This window comes from Saccopteryx bilineata, chromosome 4 (genome assembly GCF_036850765.1).
Source record: "Saccopteryx bilineata isolate mSacBil1 chromosome 4, mSacBil1_pri_phased_curated, whole genome shotgun sequence".
Lineage (NCBI taxonomy): Eukaryota > Metazoa > Chordata > Mammalia > Chiroptera > Emballonuridae > Saccopteryx > Saccopteryx bilineata.
This window is the reverse complement of record NC_089493.1, coordinates 239,754,401-239,777,688: the sequence shown is the minus strand read 5'-3', so window position 1 is coordinate 239,777,688 and position 23,288 is coordinate 239,754,401. Positions and strand designations below refer to the sequence as shown.

The 23,288-nt window shown below is 36.8% G+C and overlaps 1 protein-coding gene across 1 annotated transcript in view; it reads left to right on the top strand.

Annotated features, from left to right (window-relative positions):
* The window catches only part of TMEM232 (transmembrane protein 232), a 222,839-nt gene that overhangs the window by 106,722 nt on the left and 92,829 nt on the right, over positions 1-23,288 (top strand). Inside the window, exon 13 of the mRNA XM_066277857.1 lies at positions 1,590-1,837. Coding sequence (XP_066133954.1) covers positions 1,590-1,837 — 248 coding nt within the window. The remainder of the gene's footprint in view (positions 1-1,589; positions 1,838-23,288) is intronic.

The following is a 23,288-nucleotide window of genomic DNA, read 5'->3' as shown; positions in this document are numbered from 1 at the left end:
TATATATCCATGTTATTCTTTCATATCCTCATGGCTTTTACAGTAATACATATTTATTTACCTGCCTTCACTATTTTCTTCATTGCTCTAACCCTTTATTATTTTCAGTCTTTATCATGAGATTGTTCTAATTTTTTTCACTTTAATTTTATATAAATAATGCTATAGTCGATCTTTAAACAGTATTTCATTGAGCCAAGCCTGATCTTGAAATCCTAAAAATGTTACGTTACAAGTTCATATGCAGAACATTTTCCACTCTTTCGTTTTCTACCGTAAGAGCAATAGGCATATGAAATGAATCCCGAATGACTGGTAATAAACTGCATGAAGATTGGTAACATTGAATACAAAAATGTAAACATTTAAATGAGAGAGGGAAATATTCAATTTATTTGTGCGGAAAGAATTCCTAATAGAAAACTATTGTAAACATTATAAAAAAGTATAATATATAACATTTTGAAATGTATATTTTCATTTATTATTACTAATTCCAGCCAAGGAAAATATGCCTCTAGCCATTTCAAAAGAAGATATAATTAAAAATATGTCATGAATATTATTGAACATAAATAGGAAAATACACAAAATAGCTCTTTCCTGAGTAAAGACTGCATAAACATTGTGGAATTTTTGTTTTAGGTTTTCTTTTTATTAGAACATATTCGATTTAATCTAAATCTAAATCTAATCCTAGAATATCTTCAATATAAGCAAAAATACAAAGCCCTTTTTGTTTATTTGTTTTTACACAAATTTGGTTCTATAGACATTTTCTGTTGACTTCAAGGAAGATCTAGATTATGCACAGAGAAATAAAATTCTTCTTTAATAACACATATATATTACTTAAACTGCTTGCTTAATTTATTAAATAAATACTATAAATTGTTTTTTAATTCTTACCTGGGAAGTATACAAATTTAAAATAAATATTATATCACTAAATTTTCAAATTTTTATTTCAAAATTTTATTTTTGCGCATATATATATATATATATATATTGTATTTTTCTGAAGCTGGAAACGGGGAGAGACTGTCAGACAGACTCCCGCATGCGCCCGACCGGGATCCACCCGGCACGCCCACCAGGGGGCGATGCTCTGCTCCTCTGGGGCATCGCTCTATTGCGACCAGAGCCACTCTAGCGCCTGGGGCAGAGGCCAAGGAGCCATCCCCAGCGCCCGGGCCATCTTTGCTCCAATGGAACCTCAGCTGCGGGAGGGGAAGAGAGAGACAGAGAGGAAGGAGAGGGGGAGGGGTGGAGAAGCAGATGGGCGCTTCTCCTGTGTGCCCTGGCTGGGAATCGAACCTGAGACTTCTGCACGTCAGGCCGATGCTCTACCACTGAGCCAACCGGCCAGGGCTATTTTTGCTTAATTTTTAAATGTCATTGAAATTTACTGTTATTTAAAAATTTGGGGGGAAAACTACATTTTTAAAATAAATGTTATTTTTTTAATAAAAAGGCTATAACATTAATTTTAAAAAACAAACATACATTTTATCTTTTATTTAATAATACATCATTTCCCCTCTCATTTAATTCTACCTTAATTGGTTACTTTTTTTTCCTTTCAACAGGCTGAGTTAAATGACCCCATGGATCCTTACACTGGTTACAATACAAAAGTTTTCTCAAAGACAAGAGATGAAGTTTTCTCCAAATACATAGGGTGGAGAATTGCCAAAGCACTTTCCAAACTATTCTTCCCCCTCACTGATGTCAGTAACATCCTGTTGAAAGAACCATTGATAAAACGGGACCAAAGGAAACATCTGTATAAAAAGCAAGATTGTATAAAAAAGAGAGTTCTGCATTTTACTGTAAGGTAAAGTAAAGCACTATTCAAAAGAGTCCTGTTATTCTAACACATTACATTTCAAATTCATAGAAATTATTATATATATAATCATATGCCAGATTATTTAACTCAGTTTTTCTTATTTAATTTATATTTTAGCTCCACCATCTTCTAGGTATTCTATCATAAGAAAGTATCCCCTTCTCAAAAAATGTTTTCTCATATTTAAAATAGTATAATTGTATAATATAAATCAATGTTTTTTGTTTGTTTGTTTGTTTGTTTTTTGTATTTTTCTGAAGCTGGAAATGGGGAGAGACAGTCAGACAGACTCCCGCATGCGCCCAACCGGGATCCACCCGGCACGCTCACCAGGGGCCACGCTCTGCCCACCAGGAGGCGATGCTCTGCCCCTCCGGGGCGTCGCTCTGCTGCGACCAGAGCCACTCTAGCGCCTGGGGCAGAGGCCAAGGAGCCATCCCCAGCGCCCGGGCCATCTTTGCTCCAATGGAGTCTCGGCTGTCGGCTGCCGGAGGGGAAGAGAGAGACAGAGAGGAAGGGGGGGGTGGAGAAGCAAATGGGCGCTTCTCCTATGTGCCCTGGCCGGGAATCGAACCCGGGTCCCCCGCACACCAGGCCGACGCTCTACCGCTGAGCCAACCGGCCAGGGCCTAAATCAATGTTTTAATAAAGTTCCCTCCCATTACTGACCTTCATTTGCCTAGTTAACCCCTATTTCCGCTGTTACTAATTACTTGTGAATCATTCCAAGGTCTATAAAATGTGAATATAAGAATTTATAAGTATATTTAAATCTTTCTTTCCATTTTCACATGAAAATTAGCATGCTAAACATATCTATTGCATTTTTCACTTAACTTCATTTCTTACAGATTTTTCCATGCCAGTACATAGAGAATTTTCTCATTATTATTTTTTAATCAGTTATAATATTTTCCTTAGTAAAGATGTACTTCAGTTTATTTAACCAGTTGCTTATGGCATTTGGTTGTTTTTGATTCTCTACTAATACAGACTATCATGAAAAATAACCCTTCACATATATTTTTTATACATGTAGAATAATGCCTGTAGGATAAATTCTCAGAAGTATAATTGCTGTGTCAGAGGGCAGGTGACTTTGTAATTTGGGTAGATAGTTTAAAAATGCCTTTTAGATGAGTTGTACAAATTTAATATATCTTTGTGCCTGTCCCTATTTGAGACTGCCTTGTTTCTCTTTAGTATTTCCAACAGATGATGTTGAAAAACTTGGGCTTTGACATTCTGAAAAGTAAAATATATAGTTTCTAAAAGCAGTTTTCATTTTTATTTTCCTTAAGATGAGTGTTTTGAACACCTTTCATATGTTAAAAGCCTTTTGTTTTTTCTCTACATGAGAATAACTCCTATTTCTGTTGCCCGTGTTTCTGTTGGATTTTTGTCTTTTGCCTCTGCTTTGCAAGAATTGTTTACCCATTAATCAATGTGTCCCTTTGTTTATGGTAAGAACTACAATGTTTATTTTTCCCACCAATTTTTAATTATCTTTAAATTTTGCCTATAGTATATTTTTGCCATACAGTCATTTTTCTATGTAATAACATTTATCAATTTTCACTATGGTTTATAGATATTTTGATCTATTTTAACAAGCTGTTTTCATTTTAATTAAAATTTTGTCACATTGTCTTTTAGTACTTTTTAAAAAGAATTATTGATTGACCTTAGAGAGAGGAAGAGAATGAGACAGACAAAGACAGAGACAGAGACAGAGAAAAGCATCCATTTGTTGTTCCACTTAGTTGTGCATTCATTGATCACTTTTCATATGTGCCCTGACTGGTGATTGAACTCACAACCTTGGTGTTTCAGGATGATACTCTGACAGCTAACTGGCCAGGACCATCTTCTGGTACTTTAAAGGACTCATTTTGAACATTTTAGTCATTGGCCAAATGAAAGGGTTTTTTTGGTGTGTAGTGTGAGGTATTGCTCCACATGAGTACTCAGTTGTCCCCAAAATATTGAGTCATCTATCTTCCTTCAATATTAAAAAACATTTTAGCTTGAGCCGGTAGTAGTGCAGTGGATAGAGCATTGGTGTGGGACTCCAAGTTCAAGACTCTGAGGTTGCTAGCTTGAGTGTGGGATCATAGACATGACCCCATGGTCACTGGCTGGAGTGGCTTGAGCCCAAAGGTCACTGGCTTGAAGCCCAAAGTTGATGACTTGAGCCCAAGTTCGCTGACTTGAGCAAGGGGTTATTGGCTCGGCTGGAGCCCCCTGTTCAAGGCACATATGAGAAAGCAATCAATGAACAAGTAAGGTGCCTCAACTATGAGTTGATGCTTTTCATCTGTTTCCCTTCCTGTCTGTTTCTCTCACTAAAATTTTTTTAAAATAATAAATAAATAAAAAATATTTTAACTGATATTTTAATTTCCATTTAGTTTCTTTTTCTATGTTCTATTTTAGTAATTTGAATTATCTACTCTTTCAAACTTTAGTAGAATTCCCTCTATTTTTTTATCAAAAGAGACAGAAAGAGAGAGAGAGATAGAGAGAGGGACAGATAGGGACAGACAGACAGGAAGGGAGAGAGATGAAAAGCATCAATTCTTTGTTGTGGCACCTTAGTTGTTCATTGATTGCTTTTTCATATGTGCCTTGACTGGGGGACTCTAGCAGAGCAAGTGACCCCTTGCTCAAGCCAGCAACCTTGGACTCAAGCCAGCGACCTTTGATCTCAAGTTAGCGACCATGATTCTACACTCAAGCTGGTGATCCACCCTTAAGCTGGCGACCTTGGGGTTTTGAACTTGGGTCTTCTGCATCTCAAGCCAACACTCAATTCACTGCACCACTGCCTGGTCAGGCAACAGCTAGATTCTTATTGTTTGAGGTTCCTGCCGTAAAAGTATCTGGAGTGTTAACCCTGAATACCAGTCTCTTTAGAACTTTCTCTTTTTTCTCAAGTCAATTTTAACAAATTACATTTTAATTGAATATTATTAATTTCATCCCATTTTTCAAAATTTACTTGGCCATAATTAAACAAATTAGTTCCTTACATTCTCTCTGATTCTGTGGTTATTCTCCTCTTAGCCAATTCTTATTTTGTTTGTATATTTGTATTCTGTCCCTTTTCTTCTCCATTAGTTTATTTAGTATTTTAACTATTTGTTATTTTTTTTCAATTAACCAAAGTTCGGATTCTAATTTATGTACTTTTTCTTTATGCCTATGAATCTGTTACTGCTTCTATCATTTGATCTATTTTGTGGTGAATTTTCCAATAATTTTCTAATTCCTTAAGGAGATGCTAAACCATTTGGGAATTCTTTTTCTCAGCATTTGTTTAAATCATTATGTGAAGTCCAAACTCATGCGACTGTTGCTGCCTGAAGACAGACTATTACAGGTGTGATTATTGGGTAGGACAACGAGGTAGGCACACTTTTCTTTTATGCACAGTCAACAGAAAAATAGACACATGCTTGAGGAAAATTTTTCCATAGATTTAAGCATTATTTAAAAAATTCTAAACCAGTGAGAAAGATTTGTAAATTTGAGATTAAGTATAGTATCAGACAGCCCGTACTTTAGTAGTCTTAGGTAAGAAATAAGTATTTAAAAATTATTCTTCAGCATATATTTAGATATTTATAAAATAGCAGTATGATCAAGGTACAATGGCAATGCCAGGTTGAAATGTCATGGGTATTGAACTTTACTTTAGAATCCCCAAATGTCTTCTGTGCGTTCTAAAGGACCTCAGACACGGAAGAAGAATCAGTCTGGAACCACAAAGAGAGGATGTTGAATGAGTGTACTTTGGTTTCTCATCATGGTCCGTTAACAGAAGAGACAGGAAGAAAGAAACTAGAAAAAAAATAGAAGAAATTGGATATTGACAAAGACAGATTAAACAAACAGAAAAGAGGCAAATGGCGATGAATGTTGCCTGCTGGGACACAGAAAGGGAAGACAGAGAAAAGGAGACATATTGGGATTGCTTAAAATGGCAGAACAGAGGAATACAAGTTATAGCAGAAAGAAAAATGAAAGAGACCAGAATGAAAGGGAGACGATAAAAGTAAGGCAGGAGACACACTGAGGATGAAAGGTACAAATGGAGAGATATGCACAGGGCTTTGGATAAAGGGAAGAATATGCAAAATCAGAGAAGAGACAAAAAAGAGGAGTGGGGTAAAGATCCAAAGAGTCCTAAAGGCTTTGAAAGATTAGTAAATTAAGCTTCTCATCAGAGCCTACAATTCCTTACATAATGACAATCGTTCATCACTGATCTTTGAATAAATGTTATTTCCTAATCCATTTTCTCACACCTCATTATAGGCCCATTATAAGCTAGGACTCTCATCAGAGTCCCTGGCTCAGATGAGAAAGTCACAGAGGCACAGCAGCCTGGGCATCTCTGTAGCAGAAGCAACTCAGCGCAGCACAGATCCTGTCCTACTTTCACACTGTGCCACTCACACTGCAGTGCATGTGAACAGTGCCCCCTGGAGTTGTGTCTATTTCCAGTTCCAATTTGGAGCAAACTAATCACTGGGTACAAAGGAGGTGACTGGAGGGTTATAGCTCTTGACATGAAGACAAAAGCTAGAGCAGGCCTGGCTAAACAGTCTCTATTGTCTATCAAGGGTATGGGATATGCCTGCTTTTGAAAAAGTTGTTGGAAAGCACATTTAAATCTAAGCTAATGCATTGAAAAAAAAATGTCACTGCCTCACTAAATATTAACTGTAGAAAACTTCATTTTTCTGTTTGCTTGATTCTACATCTAGTCAACAATCCCATACCTAGTACCTTGTGTTAATTCCCCACCTCCTATGTCCAGGTCCATGAGCTAAAATTAATAAAATTAATGAACATCTGAGCATGTTGAAGTCCCACAGATAAAGCACAAAGGCATAATTTACACCCTACTGTATGCTCAGCTCTTCATCTCTTAAAGGTCTTCATGCATAGGGTTTTATCATCAGTTTCTCATAAAGTATTCATAGAAATCTTTATTTTGTGCTTTCAACAAATAGCAATGTGAAAGCCAGCAAGAAGGCCAACAATTAAGGATGCCTACAACAGGTAAGGCACATTTAAGAGGTAGGAGGACAGAAAATTAAAGATATGCTTCCTTATTGCCTGGGAGCACTAAGGCATACCTATTTCGGTGTGAAGATTTGAAAATTTACCAGTAAAGAGAAAATAGGAGTTTCTTTTCTCAGGGCTGGAGAGAGGCTTTCTTATTGATGAAGCATCTGCTGCATCTCATGACTTACAATTTTTTTCCAAACACTTTTCTCCCCTGTGTTTCTAGCCAATAAAATTCTTTGAAAGAATGAATTCTTTCTTTCAAATGTTTATAAACATGTGTTTTGCTGTGAAATACTTGCAAGTTTTACTTCTTTCCTTTACAAAAATTTTTCAAAAGAATATTCAAAAGAATATTATTTTGCTTCTATACATTAGATTTTGTGGTTTTGCTTTAAGTTAGTGCACCATGCTGTTGAATGCATGCTCTTTTCGCCCCTCAGCAGTTTTTAAAAAAGTGAAAAATTATTAAGGTTCTTTATAATATCATAAAAGCTGAAGCCAAAAAACAAAACAAAACAAAAAAAACAGACATATAATAATTCTACTTCAAAGCATAATATTTTTCTTTGTCAACAAAACTATCTTAAATTTACCTTAAGGCTGAGAATTCAGAACTCTAAAGACCAAATTTTCAAAAACTAGTCGCCACATCTACACTTTTTGGTTGTACAGATTCTGAAGTTTCTTAAGCCTGTCTCCTAAGCTCATTCATTGAATTGCTAGAAACTCACAAGCAACTAATTATTTGTGTATATGTAAAGACTAGGAGAATATACATTTAAAACTTTATCTCTTTTCATGCTTAATTTGCTCCAAATTATATGTTGGAAGACTTCATTCATAAGACCAGCACCTGGAAGAGATCCCAGGTGAAACTAGCAAGAATGGACTGGGAACATCTGTTGTCATCTGGGCAGGGAATTTTACATCATGACTGACTTCAAAAACAGGGTGGCTGAACCCAAGGCTATTGCAAATCCTCTGCAGCTTCCTTCATAAATGAGCTAATTCCCAAGTAATAGCACTAGTGTAGCTAACATTTCCTGAATGGTGACAAGGTGGGGCAAGGTTAATACCACAATGTCCCAGAGGGCAGGTTTTATTGGAGAGACCAATAATCAGCAAAAAGAGACGCATGATCCCCATTTCTCTCATTTGAGAGGTGTGCTGGAGTCAGGGGATGCATTTGGATATTCAGACTGTGTTTTCAGAGAAGAGACCCTGCCTGACTGCTACTCTATGCATAATGGAATGAAAGTGTGAAAATGACCTTCTTAGGGAAGATATAATGTAAGTGTGAAAAAGACCTTTTTCAGTAAGAAATGTGCATTTTGGGTTCAGTTTGCAAGTCATCTGAAGTTGGGCATCAGCTGCATAGGGGATACTAGGAATGCCAGCTGCCCCAAATCTGGAGCCCTTGGGAAGTGCACTTGGAAGGAGGCCATTGGGCTCCTTGGAAAGTTGAGTTTTGCTGAAATGCCACCAAATAAAAGACTCTTACGACTCTCTATTCTAGCAATAAGTTGTCAGACAATTCAAGAGGAGTCTTTGAGATCATTGCCAAACAATTGTGTTTGCCACTCCACATGAGTACATTTTATTAACAAGGTACTGTGCTAAGCACTACCCTTAGATGTAGATATACTGTAATTATTTCATCCATTTTATAGATTTAATATACCAATAAAATCTCCACTTTATAGATGTGAACATTGAGAGGTTAAATAATTTGCTCAAGGATTCACAACCATAAGTGGGGAGTTTGAACTTAAACAGATGCGTTCTGATTCCTAACTCTGCTTTTCCTTCCTCCTGTGAACTTCGTCTGATGCCGAAGCTTTAAGCTTGTTAAACACCTGTCTTCAAGTCACAAGAGAAAGCTTTTTATTTTCATGTTTTTTTTTCTGTCTTGATTTTGATGGGCCCTACATCTTTCTTGTTAATAGTAGGTCATCTATGTCAAGGAGGAAGCACTTTCAGGGCATCAGTATTATTTTGGCTAAAGCCACTAGAGGAAAAAATATATACATATAAAATTTAACATAATATAAAATATATGTTATATTCATGATATTGTATTATACACATATACGGGGTAGGGCAAAAGTAGGTTTATAGTACACAAAACACAGAGTTTATTCTTGTATTATTTAGTAATTACTGTCTTATTTTCTAGTGATAATAAACCTACATTTGCCCCTTCCTGTATAATATATGTATATAATATAAATTATACATATAATATATTCTCAACGGGGGGTAAAAGAAGGAGTTTAAATAATTTTTTTGTTCTTAAAAAATTGGTTAGACTATAACTCAGATCAATCATCTAAAGTGTTAAAACTTCTAGATATTGAAAAGGTATTGCAAGTGAAATTCAACTGCCAGTGACAGAACCATGCTTCATACATCCGTTTCCAATACATGATTCAGTTTACCGGCAGTCTTGCCTTAGAAATAGATCATTCCTCATCTATCTGCTACTGTCTCCTATCCTTTCCTGCCTTTCCATTGAATTGGAGTCTTGATCTGAACTAGAATTCTGGGTGTTGGCTATGGGGCCATACCTTTAACTTACATTTTTAATGCAGTGACTTTACGTTTATAAGACAAGTGTCTAGCTTCAATATGATCATCAACCCTGGGAGTTCTCTATTCACAGTGACACAATGGGATGCAGAATCTTAAAAATTGCATAGGTATTAAAACGAACTGGGTAACATGTAAAACCATGCTGTTTTAATTGGTTGATTGATTTTAGAGAGAGAGAGAGAGAGAGAGAAAAACATCAATTTGTTGTTCCACCTGAGCTACCCAGCCAGGGCCATGCTATGTTATAAATACAGATCATACAGATCAATGAGAATTAAAATGACAGCCCTATGGAAGACAAAAATAGTGCAACAAAAAAACAAAACCAAAATCAATGTTTATCCTTTTTTTTTTTTTTTTCTGGTTTTGCATGTATACTAATCTTTCAAGGAAAAGGGCAATGATCAGTTTGTGTAGAAATGCATTTGCAGTGGTTGACAGACATGTATTATTTGTTTAACTGGATTGTAAACTTGGATATAATATTAATCAAATCAGTATTCCCCCTCACCCTTTCCTAGGCTTTCAGATTAGTGGAAGGATTTAATCTTCCCCCATTTCTAAATGTTTCCTGGTAGGATCAAGTAGGTGATCATACATATGAAGTCTTTGAAAACTTTAGCATCCACACAGGTAATTTCTGTCTACCTGTCAGGGCAAAATTTGCTCCCCAACTAACCCAGCTTTTCCAGGGGGTCTCTTGCAATGGCTTTCAATGTAGGAAACAGAACTAACAGAGGTGGTATAGTTCTTCAGTCAACATTAACTAAACATCTCTGTGGGCAGTGTGCTAGGCAGTAGGAATGCAAAGACAAATAAAGTGTGACTGACGGTTTCTTGTCCAGAACTACTGCTTGTGTTTCTAGCATGTTTATTTTTTACCATAAAATTATTTTGAACTTTACACTCAGTTTTCTATTTTTTAAATATATTTACTTATCTAATAATTAAGTACCTAATTTAGGTAGATACTATGAAATAAAATGTCTCCGGTAAAATAGTGAACAAAAAATAATTATATTTCCTTCCCAATGTAACTTACAATCAAGTATATGAGATAGATGTTAATTAAAGCCACACAAACATGTGTAAAAACCACACACACATATATATTAAGTCTTTACAATAAGTGCTATGAAAGAAAGTGCCATGGTATATAAATAATGATGTCCTGAGGGAGAGGTATGTGGTGTTATGAAGACATGCAGTGGGGAGGGAGTTCAATAATGCTAGGCAAAAGGGCACACACAGGATGTACAAAACTTACATGGTGAAAGGAATCATGGGGCATTTAAATAATGCTGGATGGGAGCATTTAAGTCATGGGAGATGAGACTGGAGAGGCGGGCAGGGTTTTCAACTTTTATGTTAGGAGCCACAAGAAAGCATTGAATGTGTTTTATGTGGTAGAGTGAGGAGTGAACAGAGAAGGGTGTTCGTTTTTGTATGTTTGAGGTTGTGACCTGATCACAGTTGTGAAGTACTATAGCTAAGTGACCTCGGACAAGTCACTTAACTTCTCTAAACCAAAATCTCTTTGTCTATAAAATGAGGTAATGATAGTGCATTTCTTGTTGGGTGCTTTTGAGAAATTAATGAGTTAGTCAATTAAAAGATACTGAAACAGAATAAGCATAACATGTTTATTATATTAATAAATATATAATAGCATAATTATAAATAAAATATAATAAATATATTGACATATTTAACAGTGCAATAATTATATTATTAGTAGTATATCATCATCAGTATCACTATTGCCATTATTGGCTTTGTTATGTAGGAAAAGTACATAGGATACCATTGCAACACAACAAGGCTGGTGGCAATAGAAATGGAAAGGCGGGTCATAGTAATGGCGGGGTAGGAAGCGATACCGATAAATCTCCCCCAAAACTCAACAAGATCTTCAACCAGAAACAGAAAAACCTACACTTGGAGCCTCCAGATGCTTCACAATACACTCAAAGGTATGGTCGAGTGAAAAATTGGCTAAATATATAACCAAACCCAGAAGGAAATAGGGAGTAAGAAATGCTCCGCCTTCCTCACTAACCTAAACAGGGCGGCTTTCTCTGGTAACTGTGAATATAGAAACTGAGGCAGGCAAAGGGGGTGAATAGATCCAGGCCACAGCACAAGCGGCCGAACCAGGCTGTGGCACGGAGATCCAAGCCGAGGAAAAACCGATCCTGTGGCAACCCGGGCAATACAAGCTAACACTCGTGCCAAACCCAAACAAAGAAAGACAAGCGGGGCAGCCATTTTACCCTGGTTGGTGCGCAGTTAGTGGGCGAGAGATTTCTTCCTAAGCCCCGGAAGTGGGTGCCCGTGTTACCCCACAGAAAGGCAGAGTCAGAGGCCTTTCTGTGGGCCGAAAGCAGAATCTCTGGGCAGCCCCAGTGCTCTGGGAAAGCCGCGCACGCACGGGAGGAAGCGAGAACTAATTCCAACGGTGGAAATTTTCCGTGCTGGTGGGGGTTTCACTCAGAGGGAAACGCGGCCGGCCTCATATCCTGGGCTGCGCGCACAGATAGGGAGTGAGAGATTTCTCCCAGTGACTCGGCAGTGCGCGCCTGTGTTATCGCACAGAGGGGCAGAGTCAGGGCCTTTGTGTGGGCCAAAGCGGAATCTCGGGCCGCCCCAGCACCTTGCAAAAGCTGCGCATGGGGACGGAGCGAGACTCAATTCCAATGCTGCAACTTTTCCCTGCGGTTGGGGGTTTCACTCAGAGCGTGAGACTGCTGGCCGGATATCCTGGTCTGCACACGCAGATAGCGAGAGTTTCCTCCAAGCGCCCCGGAAGTGGGCGCCCGCCTGTGTTACCGGACAGAGTGGCAGAGCCAGAGGTCTTTGAGTGGGCGGAAAGCCCGCCTGATTATGCTAGCAGCTCTGACTGACTGAGCCTTACCCAGAGCCCTGTGCTGAGTGTAAATAGAGTGGGGAGTTGCCAGCTCTTTGAGCCTCTTATTATCCAGGCAGAGGCAGCAGCAACACCATAGCCGGATTATCAGGCTACTAATTGAGGAAGGAAAGACTAGGAGAAAGGATCCAGGAACACGGACTCTCTCACTGTCGGAGCCTATAAATGCTAATGAGCCTCGACTGCCAACGAGACTAAAGCACAATACATGACATTGCCATAGAGTCTTATCAACTGCAAACCTCTACCTGAGCGTGCCAAAGGGGCAGAACCCGGGGCACAGAGTCACCGACCAGGAAGAGGGAGAGAAAAGAAAAAGCAAGAAGATAACCTTTCAAAATCAAGAATAATCTGCAGACTTTATAACCTATCCCATTTTATTATACATGTTCATTTGTTTCTCTTATCTTCATTCTTGATACTTTTTTTCCTCTTCCAATTTGGCCGATTAACTCTCTGCCGGTCTTACTCTCTCCTCTCCTTGAACTACACTACCCATAAGTGTTACATCTCCCATTATCTTTTCTCTCCTCTTCCTTTCTCTCTATGAGGGTTGCACTCCAAAACCCTTAACTCTCTCTCTCTCCTTTCTTTTTTCTTCTTTTAGTGGTTCCCTCCTTTTTTTTTCTCTCTCTCTCTTTCTTTTCTCCCTCTATATTAGTTTCTTCCCTTCTCCTTCATATCTCCTCTCATTCAAACCTCAATAACAAACAAATTATCTTATCTGGGACTCACACTTATGTTTGTGGCATTTTGGGGGGTTTTTACTTCACCTTTTTAACTCACTAGCAGTGCTCCCATCCCTGGCTCTCCATTTTATCTAGTTCTTGTTCCACTAAATACAATAGTAATTTTTTAATTTGTCCCCCCATTTTTCTGTTTTCCTCATATTCATCTCATCATAACTCTTAGACAACCAACACCTAAAAGCAAATCATTTTATTCTTGACCCAAATTTTTTCCTTATTTGCTTTTTGTGGGTCCATAACCTCTTTTTTTTTCTTTTTTCTTTTTTTGCCCCTTTATTACTTTTCCCCAATTCAGGCCCTCCATCACAGGCATTGTTTGTTATAATTCACAGTTCATCACAAGATTTTCTCAAGAAAGAGAGGAGAGGAGAGGAGAGGAAAAAAGGAGGGGGGGAATAATTTCCTTTTTTTTTAATTTTTATTTTATTTTATTTTTCTTTATTTCATTATTAATTTTTTTAAAAAAACAACTTTTCGATTTTTTATTTTTTATTATTTTTTTGTTTTTTTAACTTTTTATTCTTTATTAAATCTCATTAATACTATCAACAAAACCACCCTCAGATGCCATTAAGGAAGAGAAAATCGAATATCATGGATACAAAAGAAAGAGAGGTAACACAGCTAGATAAGGAAAAATCTATGGAGAAAAAATTTAATATATTGGAAACCTTGGAGATAAATGACAGAGAATTCAAGATAGAAATCCTAAAAATCCTCCGAGATATACAAGAAAACACAGAAAGTCAATTTAGGGAGCTCAGAAAACAACTCAATGAACACAAAGAATATATGTCCAACGAAATTGAAACTATAAAAACAAATCAAACAGAGATGAAAAACTCAATTCACGAGCTGAAAAACAAAGTAACAAGCTTAGCTAATAGAACAGGTCAGATAGAAGAGAGGATTAGTGAAATAGAAGACAAGCAACTTGAGGCACAACAGAGAGAAGAAGAAAGAGACTCAAAAATTAAAAAAAATGAGATAGCCCTACAAGAATTATCTGACTCCATCAAAAAGAATAACATAAAAATAATAGGTATATCAGAGGGAGAAGAGAGAGAAAATGGAATGGAGAACATATTCAAACAAATAATAGATGAGAACTTCCCAAGCCTGTGGAAAGAACTAAAGCCTCAAGTTCAAGAAGCAAACAGAACTCCGAGTTTTCTTAACCCCAACAAACCTACATCAAGGCATATCATAATGAAATTGACACAAACCAACAGCAAAGAAAAAATTCTCAAGGCAGCCAGGGAAAAGAAGAATACAACATATAAAGGAAGGCCCATTAGATTATCATCAGATTTCTCAGCAGAAACTCTACAAGCTAGAAGAGAGTGGACCCCAATATTTAAAGTCCTGAAAGAGAGGAACTTTCAGCCACGAATACTATACCCATCAAAGCTATCCTTCAAATACGAAGGAGAAATAAAAACATTCACAGATACAGAAAAGATGAGGGAATTTATCATCAGAAAACCCCCACTCCAGGAATTACTAAAGGGGGTTCTCCAATCAGATACAAAGAACAAAAAAAAAAAACAGAGCCACAAGTAAAAGCTCCAAGAAGAACACAATAAAACCAAATTTAAACTGTGACAACAACAAAAAGAAAGAAGGGGAGAAGATGGAGATTAACAGTAGCAAAGGACGATGGAGTGCAAAAGTACTCACAAAATAGTTCACTACAATGAACAGGGTAGGGACCCTTTTCATTACTCAAAGGTAACCACCATTGAAAAAACCACCACAGAAGCACATGAGATAAAAAAGATAGCAACAGAGGAAAGATGTATGGAATACAACAAATAAAAACAAAAGATAGAAAAACAAAAGAGAAGGATCAAACAAGACACAAAACTAACAGAAAGCAAGATATAAAATGGCAATAGGGAACTCACAAGTATCAATAATTACACTAAATGTAAACAGATTAAACTCACCAATAAAAAGGCACAGAGTAGCAGAATGGATTAAAAAAGAAAATCCAACTGTATGTTGCCTACAGGAAACTCATCTAAGTAACAAGGATAAAAACAAATTCAAAGTGAAAGGCTGGAAAACAATACTCCAAGCAAATAACATCCAAAAAAAAGCAGGCGTAGCAATACTCATATTGGATAATGCTGACTACAAGACAACAAAAGTACTCAGAGACAAAAATGGCCATTTCATAATGGCTAAGGGGACACTGAATCAAGAAGACATAACAATTCTTAATATATATGCACCAAACCAAGGAGCACCAAAATATATAAGACAGCTACTTATTGATCTTAAAACAAAACCTGACAAAAATACATTCATACTTGGAGACCTCAATACACCGCTGACGGCTCTAGATTGGTCATCCAAACAGAGAATCAACAAAGACATAGTGACCTTAAACAAAACACTAGAGCACCTGCATATGATAGACATCTACAGGACATTTCATCCCAAAGTGACTGAGTATACATTTTTCTCCAGTGTACATGGATCATTCTCAGGAATTGACCATATGTTGGGCCACAAAAACAACATCAGCAAATTCAGAAAAATTGAAGTTGTACCAAGCATATTTTCTGATCATAAAGCCTTGAAACTAGAATTCAACTGCAAAAAAGAGGAAAAAAATCCCACAAAAATGTGGAAATTAAATAACATACTTTTAAAAAATGAATGGGTCAAAGAAGAAATAAGTGCAGAGATCAAAAGATATATACAGACTAATGAAAATGACAATATGACATATCAGAATCTATGGGATGCAGCAAAAGCAGTGATAAGAGGGAAGTTCATATCGCTTCAGGCATATATGAACAAACAAGAGAGAGCCCAAGTGAACCACTTAACTTCACACCTTAAGGAACTAGAAAAAGAAGAACAAAGACAACCCAAAACCAGCCGAAGAAAGGAGATAATAAAAATCAGAGCAGAAATAAATGAATTAGAGAACAGAAAAACAATAGAAAAAATTAATAGAACAAGGAGCTGGTTCTTTGAAAAGATCAACAAAATTGACAAACCCTTGGCAAGACTTACCAAAGAAAAAAAAGAAAGAACTCATATAAACAAAATCCAAAATGAAAGAGGAGAAATCACCACGGACACCGTAGATATACAAAGAATTATTGTAGAATACTATGAAAAACTTTATGCCACTAAATTCAACAACCTAGAAGAAATGGATAAATTCCTAGAAAAATACAACCTTCCTAGACTGAGTCAAGAAGAAGCAGAAAGCTAAACAGACCTATCAGTAGAGAAGAAATAGAAAAAACCATTAAAACCCTCCCCGAAAATAAAAGTCCAGGCCCTGACGGCTATACCAGCGAATTTTATCAAACATTCAAAGAAGACTTGGTTCCTATTCTACTCAAAGTCTTTCAAAAAATTGAAGAAGAAGCAATACTTCCAAACACATTTTATGAGGCCAACATAACCCTCATACCAAAACCAGGCAAGGATGGCACAAAAAAAGAAAACTACAGACCAATATCTCTAATGAATACAGATGCTAAAATACTAAACAAAATACTAGCAAATCGAATACAACAACATATTAAAAAAATAATACATCATGATCAAGTGGGAATCATCTCAAAATCTCAAGGATGGTTCAACATACGTAAAACGGTTAATGTAATACACCATATCAACAAAACAAAGAACAAAAACCACATGATCTTATCAATAGACGCAGAAAAGGCTTTCGATAAAATACAACACAATTTTATGTTTAAGACTCTCAACAAAATGGGTATAGAAGGAAAATATCTCAACATGATAAAGGCCATATATGATAAACCATCAGCTAACATCATATTAAATGGCACTAAACTGAAGGCTTTCCCCCTTAAATCAGGAACAAGACAGGGTTGTCCACTCTCTCCACTCTTATTTAATGTGGTACTAGAGGTTCTAGCCAGAGCAATAAGACAAGACAAAGAAATAAAAGGCATCCATATCTGAAAAGAAGAAGTAAAGGTATCACTTTTTGCAGATGACATGATCTTATACATCGAAAACCCCAAAGAATTCACAAAAAGACTACTAGAAACAATAAGCCAATACAGTAAGGTCGCAGGATACAAAATTAACATACAGAAGTCAATAGCCTTTCTATATGCCAACAATGAAACAACTGAGAACGAACTCAAAAGAATAATCCCCTTCACGATTGCAACAACAACAACAAAAAAATACTTAGGAATAAACATAACAAAGAATGTAAAGGACTTATATAATGAAAACTATAAACCATTGTTAAGGGAAATCGAAAAAGATATAATGAGATGGAAGAATATACCTTGTTCTTGGCTAGGAAGAATAAATATAATCAAGATGGCTATATTACCCAAAGCAATATACAAATTTAATGCAATTCCCATCAAACTTCCAATGACGTTTTTTAAAGAAATAGAGCAAAAAATCATCAGATATATATGGAACTATAAAAAACCCCAAATAGCCAAAGCAATCCTAAAGAAAAAGAATGAAACGGGGGGCATTACAATACCTGACTTCAAACTCTATTATAGGGCCACGACAATCAAAACAGCATGGTATTGGCAGAAAAATAGACACTCAGACCAATGGAACAGAATAGAAAGTCCAGAAATAAAACCACATATATATAGTCAAATAATTTTTGATAAAGGGGCCAACAACACACAATGGAGAAAAGAAAGCCTCTTCAATAAATGGTGCTGGGAAAACTGGAAAGCCACATGCAAAAGAATGAACCTGGACTACAGTCTCTCTTCCTGTACAAAAATTAACTCAAAATGGATCAAAGATCTAAACATAAGACCTGAAACAATTAAGTACATAGAAGAAGACATAGGTACTCAACTCATGGACCTGGGTTTTAAAGAGCATTTTATGAATTTGACTCCACAGGCAAGAGAAGTGAAGGCAAAAATTAATGAATGGGACTACATCAGACTAAGAAGTTTTTGCTCAGCAAGAGAAACTGATAACAAAATAAACAGAAAGCCAACTAAATGGGAAATGATATTTTCAAACAACAGCTCAGATAAGGGCCTAACATCCAAAATATACAAAGAGCTCATAAAACTCAACAACAAACAAACAAACAATCCAATAAAAAAATGGGAAGAGGATATGAATAGACACTTCTCCTAGGAAGAAATACAAATGGCCAACAGATATATGAAAAGATGCTCATCTTCTTTAGCTATTAGAGAAATGCAAATCAAAACGGCAATGAGATACCACCTCACACCTGTTCGATTAGCTATTATTAGCAAGACAGGTAATAGCAAATGTTGGAAAGGTTGTGGAGAAAAAGGAACCCTCATACACTGTTGGTGGGAATGTAAAGTAGTATAACCATTATGGAAGAAAGTATGGTGGTTCCTCAAAAAATGAAAATAGAACTATCTTATGACCCAGCAATCCCTCTACTGGGTATATATCCCCAAAACTCAGAAACATTGATACGTAAAGACACATGCAGCCCCATGTTTATTGCAGCATTGTTCACAGTGGCCAGGGCATGGAAACAACCAAAAATCCCATCAATAGATGACTGGATAAAGAAGATGTGGCACATATACACTATGGAATACTACTCAGCCATAAGAAATGATGACATCGGAACATTTACAGCAAAATGGTGGGATCTTGATAACATGATACGAAGCGAAATAAGTAAATCAGAAAAAACCAGGAACTGCATTATTCCATACGTAGGTGGGACATAAAAGTGAAACTAAGAGACATTGATAAGAGTGTGGTGGTTACAGGTGGGAGGGGGGAAAGGGAGAGGGAAAGGGGGTGGGGAGGGGCACAAAGAAAACAAGATAGAAGGTGACAGAGGACAATCTGACTTTGGGTGGTGGGTATGCAACATAATTGAACGACAAGATAACCTGGACTTGTTATCTTTGAATATATGTAACCTGATTTATTGATTTCACCCCATTAAAAAAATAAAATTATTATTAAAAAAAAAAGAAATGGAAAGGCGGCAGATAAATTTGCATAACATTTGGAAGAAAAAACAACAGGATTTGGTGATAATTAGATATGAGAGAGTGACAAAGGTGAAGGAGAGAAAAATCTCTTTTCCAGGTTGATCATCTAGTCTAATAGCAATGCCATTCACTGAGACAGGGAATGTGGGGGAGGATCAAGGTGTGGTTGGAATAGAAGATCATGGGTTTGTTTCTGGTCCTGTTGAATTTGAAGGTGCTTTTGAGTTTTTTTAAGTGGAGATTTAAAGTAGGCAGTGAGTTTCCCAGTTCTCTTATCAGGGAAGAAGTTGGGGCTGAGTCACTGAATGCAGGTGGTGACTGAAGTCTTGGGCACAAGCAGCAGTGCCTTGGGAAAGAACATCAAATGATGTGAGAGGTGGGCCTGAGGCAGAATGTTAAGAAATATCACCATTCAATGTCTGGAAAAAGACATTGATAGCAAAAATGTTAGCAAAACAATCAGAAAACCAAACTGTATCTATAGTTGAAAAGGTAGGAGAAAATCCAGGAGGATTTATAACAAGTTGAGAAAAATTTATGAAAAATTATGATAACTGTAAAATATAATAATATGTTTAAAATTTTTTAAGTGTAAAGAGATAGATTCAAGGACAAATAAGGGAGACTTTCTTAAATAATCTATCCCAATAGTGATAGAATCCTTCTCTTTGAGTATCTCTGATCAGTACTTTCTACTCATTGCTCAAAAAATATAAATACAAGTGACAAAATAATCGCAGAGAGTTTTATATGAAGCATACCTCCAAAGACTTTCAGTATCTGCCTAAAAGGCAAAAAAAGTGCCAAACCAGTGCATGAAGCTTTCCAAGTTCACAGATAAGATCCAGTGGTCAAGAAGATATATGTGTATGGCTATGTACACACAACAGAAACAAATTTTCATCTTTTAATGAAACATTTGCATGTATCAAAATGCCACAGTATTAGGTAGATTGTCACTGAGAGGTAAAATTTAAGGGCCATTCTGGTTTTTTCACACGCTTACAGGCCTTTTTAAAATTTTACTAGTCTTTCCATTTTTTTTTCAAAGATTTGTTAATCATATATTGATATCACTGGCAATAGCAGAGTGTGTCTCTTCTTTCAGTTTATCCAACAAGTAAGGCACAGAGATATGCATTTAAGGAACTTACTTCTCCCCATAACACATTTAGGCCCCTTACTTCACATCCTCCATTTACATTTAAGAAAGTAAAACTCAGCCCAAACAAGTTAGTTACGCGAAAATGTTCATGCCAATCACTGCTATGAAATGGGAGCTCTCAGAGTGGGTTCAAAAGGCCCTCAGAACAGGCTTCAGGTGTTTCACAATATGGAGCACAGTGGGAAATACCATGACCAGAGCAGGGCATGATGGAAGATATCAATAGAAGAATGAAAGATAGTACCAGGAATGTATGAAAACTGTGTGACATATTTATATGCCTCCATGTGTGTCTTTATTATCTCCAAACTATGTTGCTGCAACATTTCTAGAATTTTTGCATTTCTTTATAAACTTCATATGTGCTGCAGATATATCTTTCTTCCCAACACTTCAATTTTTACATTCTAAATTCTCTTTTCATTTGGGTTTTTAAAAAATCTTCTACCCCCTTCTTAAAAGAGTGCATCAATATCTAATCCTAATCAAGCCTTATATATTTAATTAATTGTCATATTCATTTATCACTCTGAACAACTTCCACTTTTTTATTTTTTTAATTATTATTTTCTTTACAGAGACAGAGAGAGAGTAAAAGAGGGATAGACAAGGACAGACAAGAACAAAGAGATGAGAAGCATCAATCATTAGTTTTTCATTATGTGTTGCGACACCTTAGTTGTTCATTGAATGCTCTCTCATATGTGCCTTGACTGTGGGCCTTCAGCAAACTGAGTAACCCCTTGCTCGAGCCAGCGACCTTGGGTACAAACTGGTGAGCTTTTGCTCAAACCAGATGAGCCCACGCTCAAGCTGGCAACCTCGGGGTCTCGAACCTGGGTCCTTCCGCATCCCAGTCTGACACTCTATCCACTGTGCCACTGCCTGGTCAGGCTGAACAGCTTCCACTTTTAATGACAACTCTGCTGAAGCAATGTAAGATCAGGGATTGCTAAGCATCAATCATACCTGAAGTGATATATCACTAAATTCTCAGCTGTTCCAATAGTTCACTAACCTGAGCTAGAATGAATGTTAAGTGGTGCCCTTTCTCTTTATTTTTTTTTCTACATAAAACTCAAAGAAAAGAGCATATCATTAGCATTGTAATTTAATAAACCATTTATTGTCAGATCGAAGTCTAAGCATAGCTGGCTAAGAAATCAACCACACATTTGTATAATAATATCAAGAAATGATAGAGTGTGATAAGTGAACCATAGCCAAAAAAACACAGTCACAACTAACAATTTCACTAGCTTCCTTTCTTGCTAGGCTATAAATTGCATATGTTGAAGCCAAAAGCGATTTTCAGGAGTTCTTCTCTAAAGGATAAGCATTAAAAATTTTGATGTACACATCTTTGCAAATTCTCAAATGCCTATGGGTCTTATTCCTATAATGCTTACTTTCTGTTCCCATATAAAATATAGGAGGAAGGTAAAAAAAAAACAAAACAAATAGTGCATTTCACTTGGCACTCAGATAACCTCCCTGACTATCTCTGACTGGGAGAGAAGAGCCTGTGAAGTGACACAGCCCATGGGCTAGTTGGCGGAATTAACACCACTCTGAGAACCCGGCCCAGCACCTCACTTAATATTTATTCTGCATATTGGCTTCTGAGGCATGCTAGTCAAAAATGAGTTGGTTTAACCCAGACCACAGATGTTTCAGGTTTATTTTCAGCATACCCATATATCACAGCAGTGGTGGTGACGTCACAGAGAAGGTAGGGAGGAGAGGGAAGCAGTGGAAATGGCAGTAACAACTGAACAAGCCTGGGCTCCCAGAATCTGCTAGCAAGAGCCTCCACTTCATTTTGGAAAAGCTACCAGTATCACTGTACTCATCCCGCCTGTCCTCACTCATCCCATAGCACTTGCTGTCACAGAGTTCTAAACACAGCTGGCCAAAGAATAAACCATGCATAAACATACTGACAGCAAGCAGAGAGAGGTTCTGACGAGTGCATGAATATAAAAGAAAATATTGCATAAGATGATTTACAAGTTCCCTTTTTCCTCTCTTGTTCCATTCCATACACTATTAATAATCTCGAAGTTATGAAATCTTTAAATTCTGGATTCTAGAATATGCAGAATATCCATTAATATTACACATGAATCCAAATAGGACCAACCAGTAATATGACTGTAAATTCTTCCACTCTGGCTTAGTAAGCAGTCATTTGAACCCTATAACCCTTAAAAATTTCAGTTTTGTTGACACTAAGTCAGATATGTTCGAGGTACAATAAAATGATAGTCCCAAGGTAGTGGTGATTGGGCTGGAAAATATAAAGAAAAATATAATTGTTTTTTGGAAGGATGTATAAACAGAACACAGTATATATTTAGGAAAGACTACACTTAAATAACGAAGCACTAAGGGACTTCTGAAGAAGGCATTTTCTCTCTTTCCTTTCCATGGTCAGGAATGCATCTAATCCAACCATAACTTAATCGAGTTTTAATCATCAAAGATGGAAATTACTCAGTGTTCATATACTCTGTTGCTGAGTATGCCTCACTGTCAGAGAGCCATTCCATATTTTTTACCTTTAATTGTGACTATATGTTACCGCATGAGTGAGAATTGGACGAGAGGGCAGTTAATTTGATTGATGTGGACAGCCGAAGTGGGTAATTCAGACCCCTGAAATTCCCTTTAGGACTTGAACGATCCTATTTGGCTGTCTCAGTGAGTCACAGCAGTGTGATAATTGCCACATTTTCCCTCCAGTATGTGGACAACCACCTTGAATACTGTTTTCTCAGCTCACTTGTGTTTAGATTTTATTGGGGACTAAGATGATGAGGGGTAAGATTGACCATAAAATATACTATTATATTTAAATTCAAATAGATTTTAAAAACAAGTGGACTGAATATGAAGGAAAGCAGTCTTTCACAAGACAAAATTTTAAAAATCA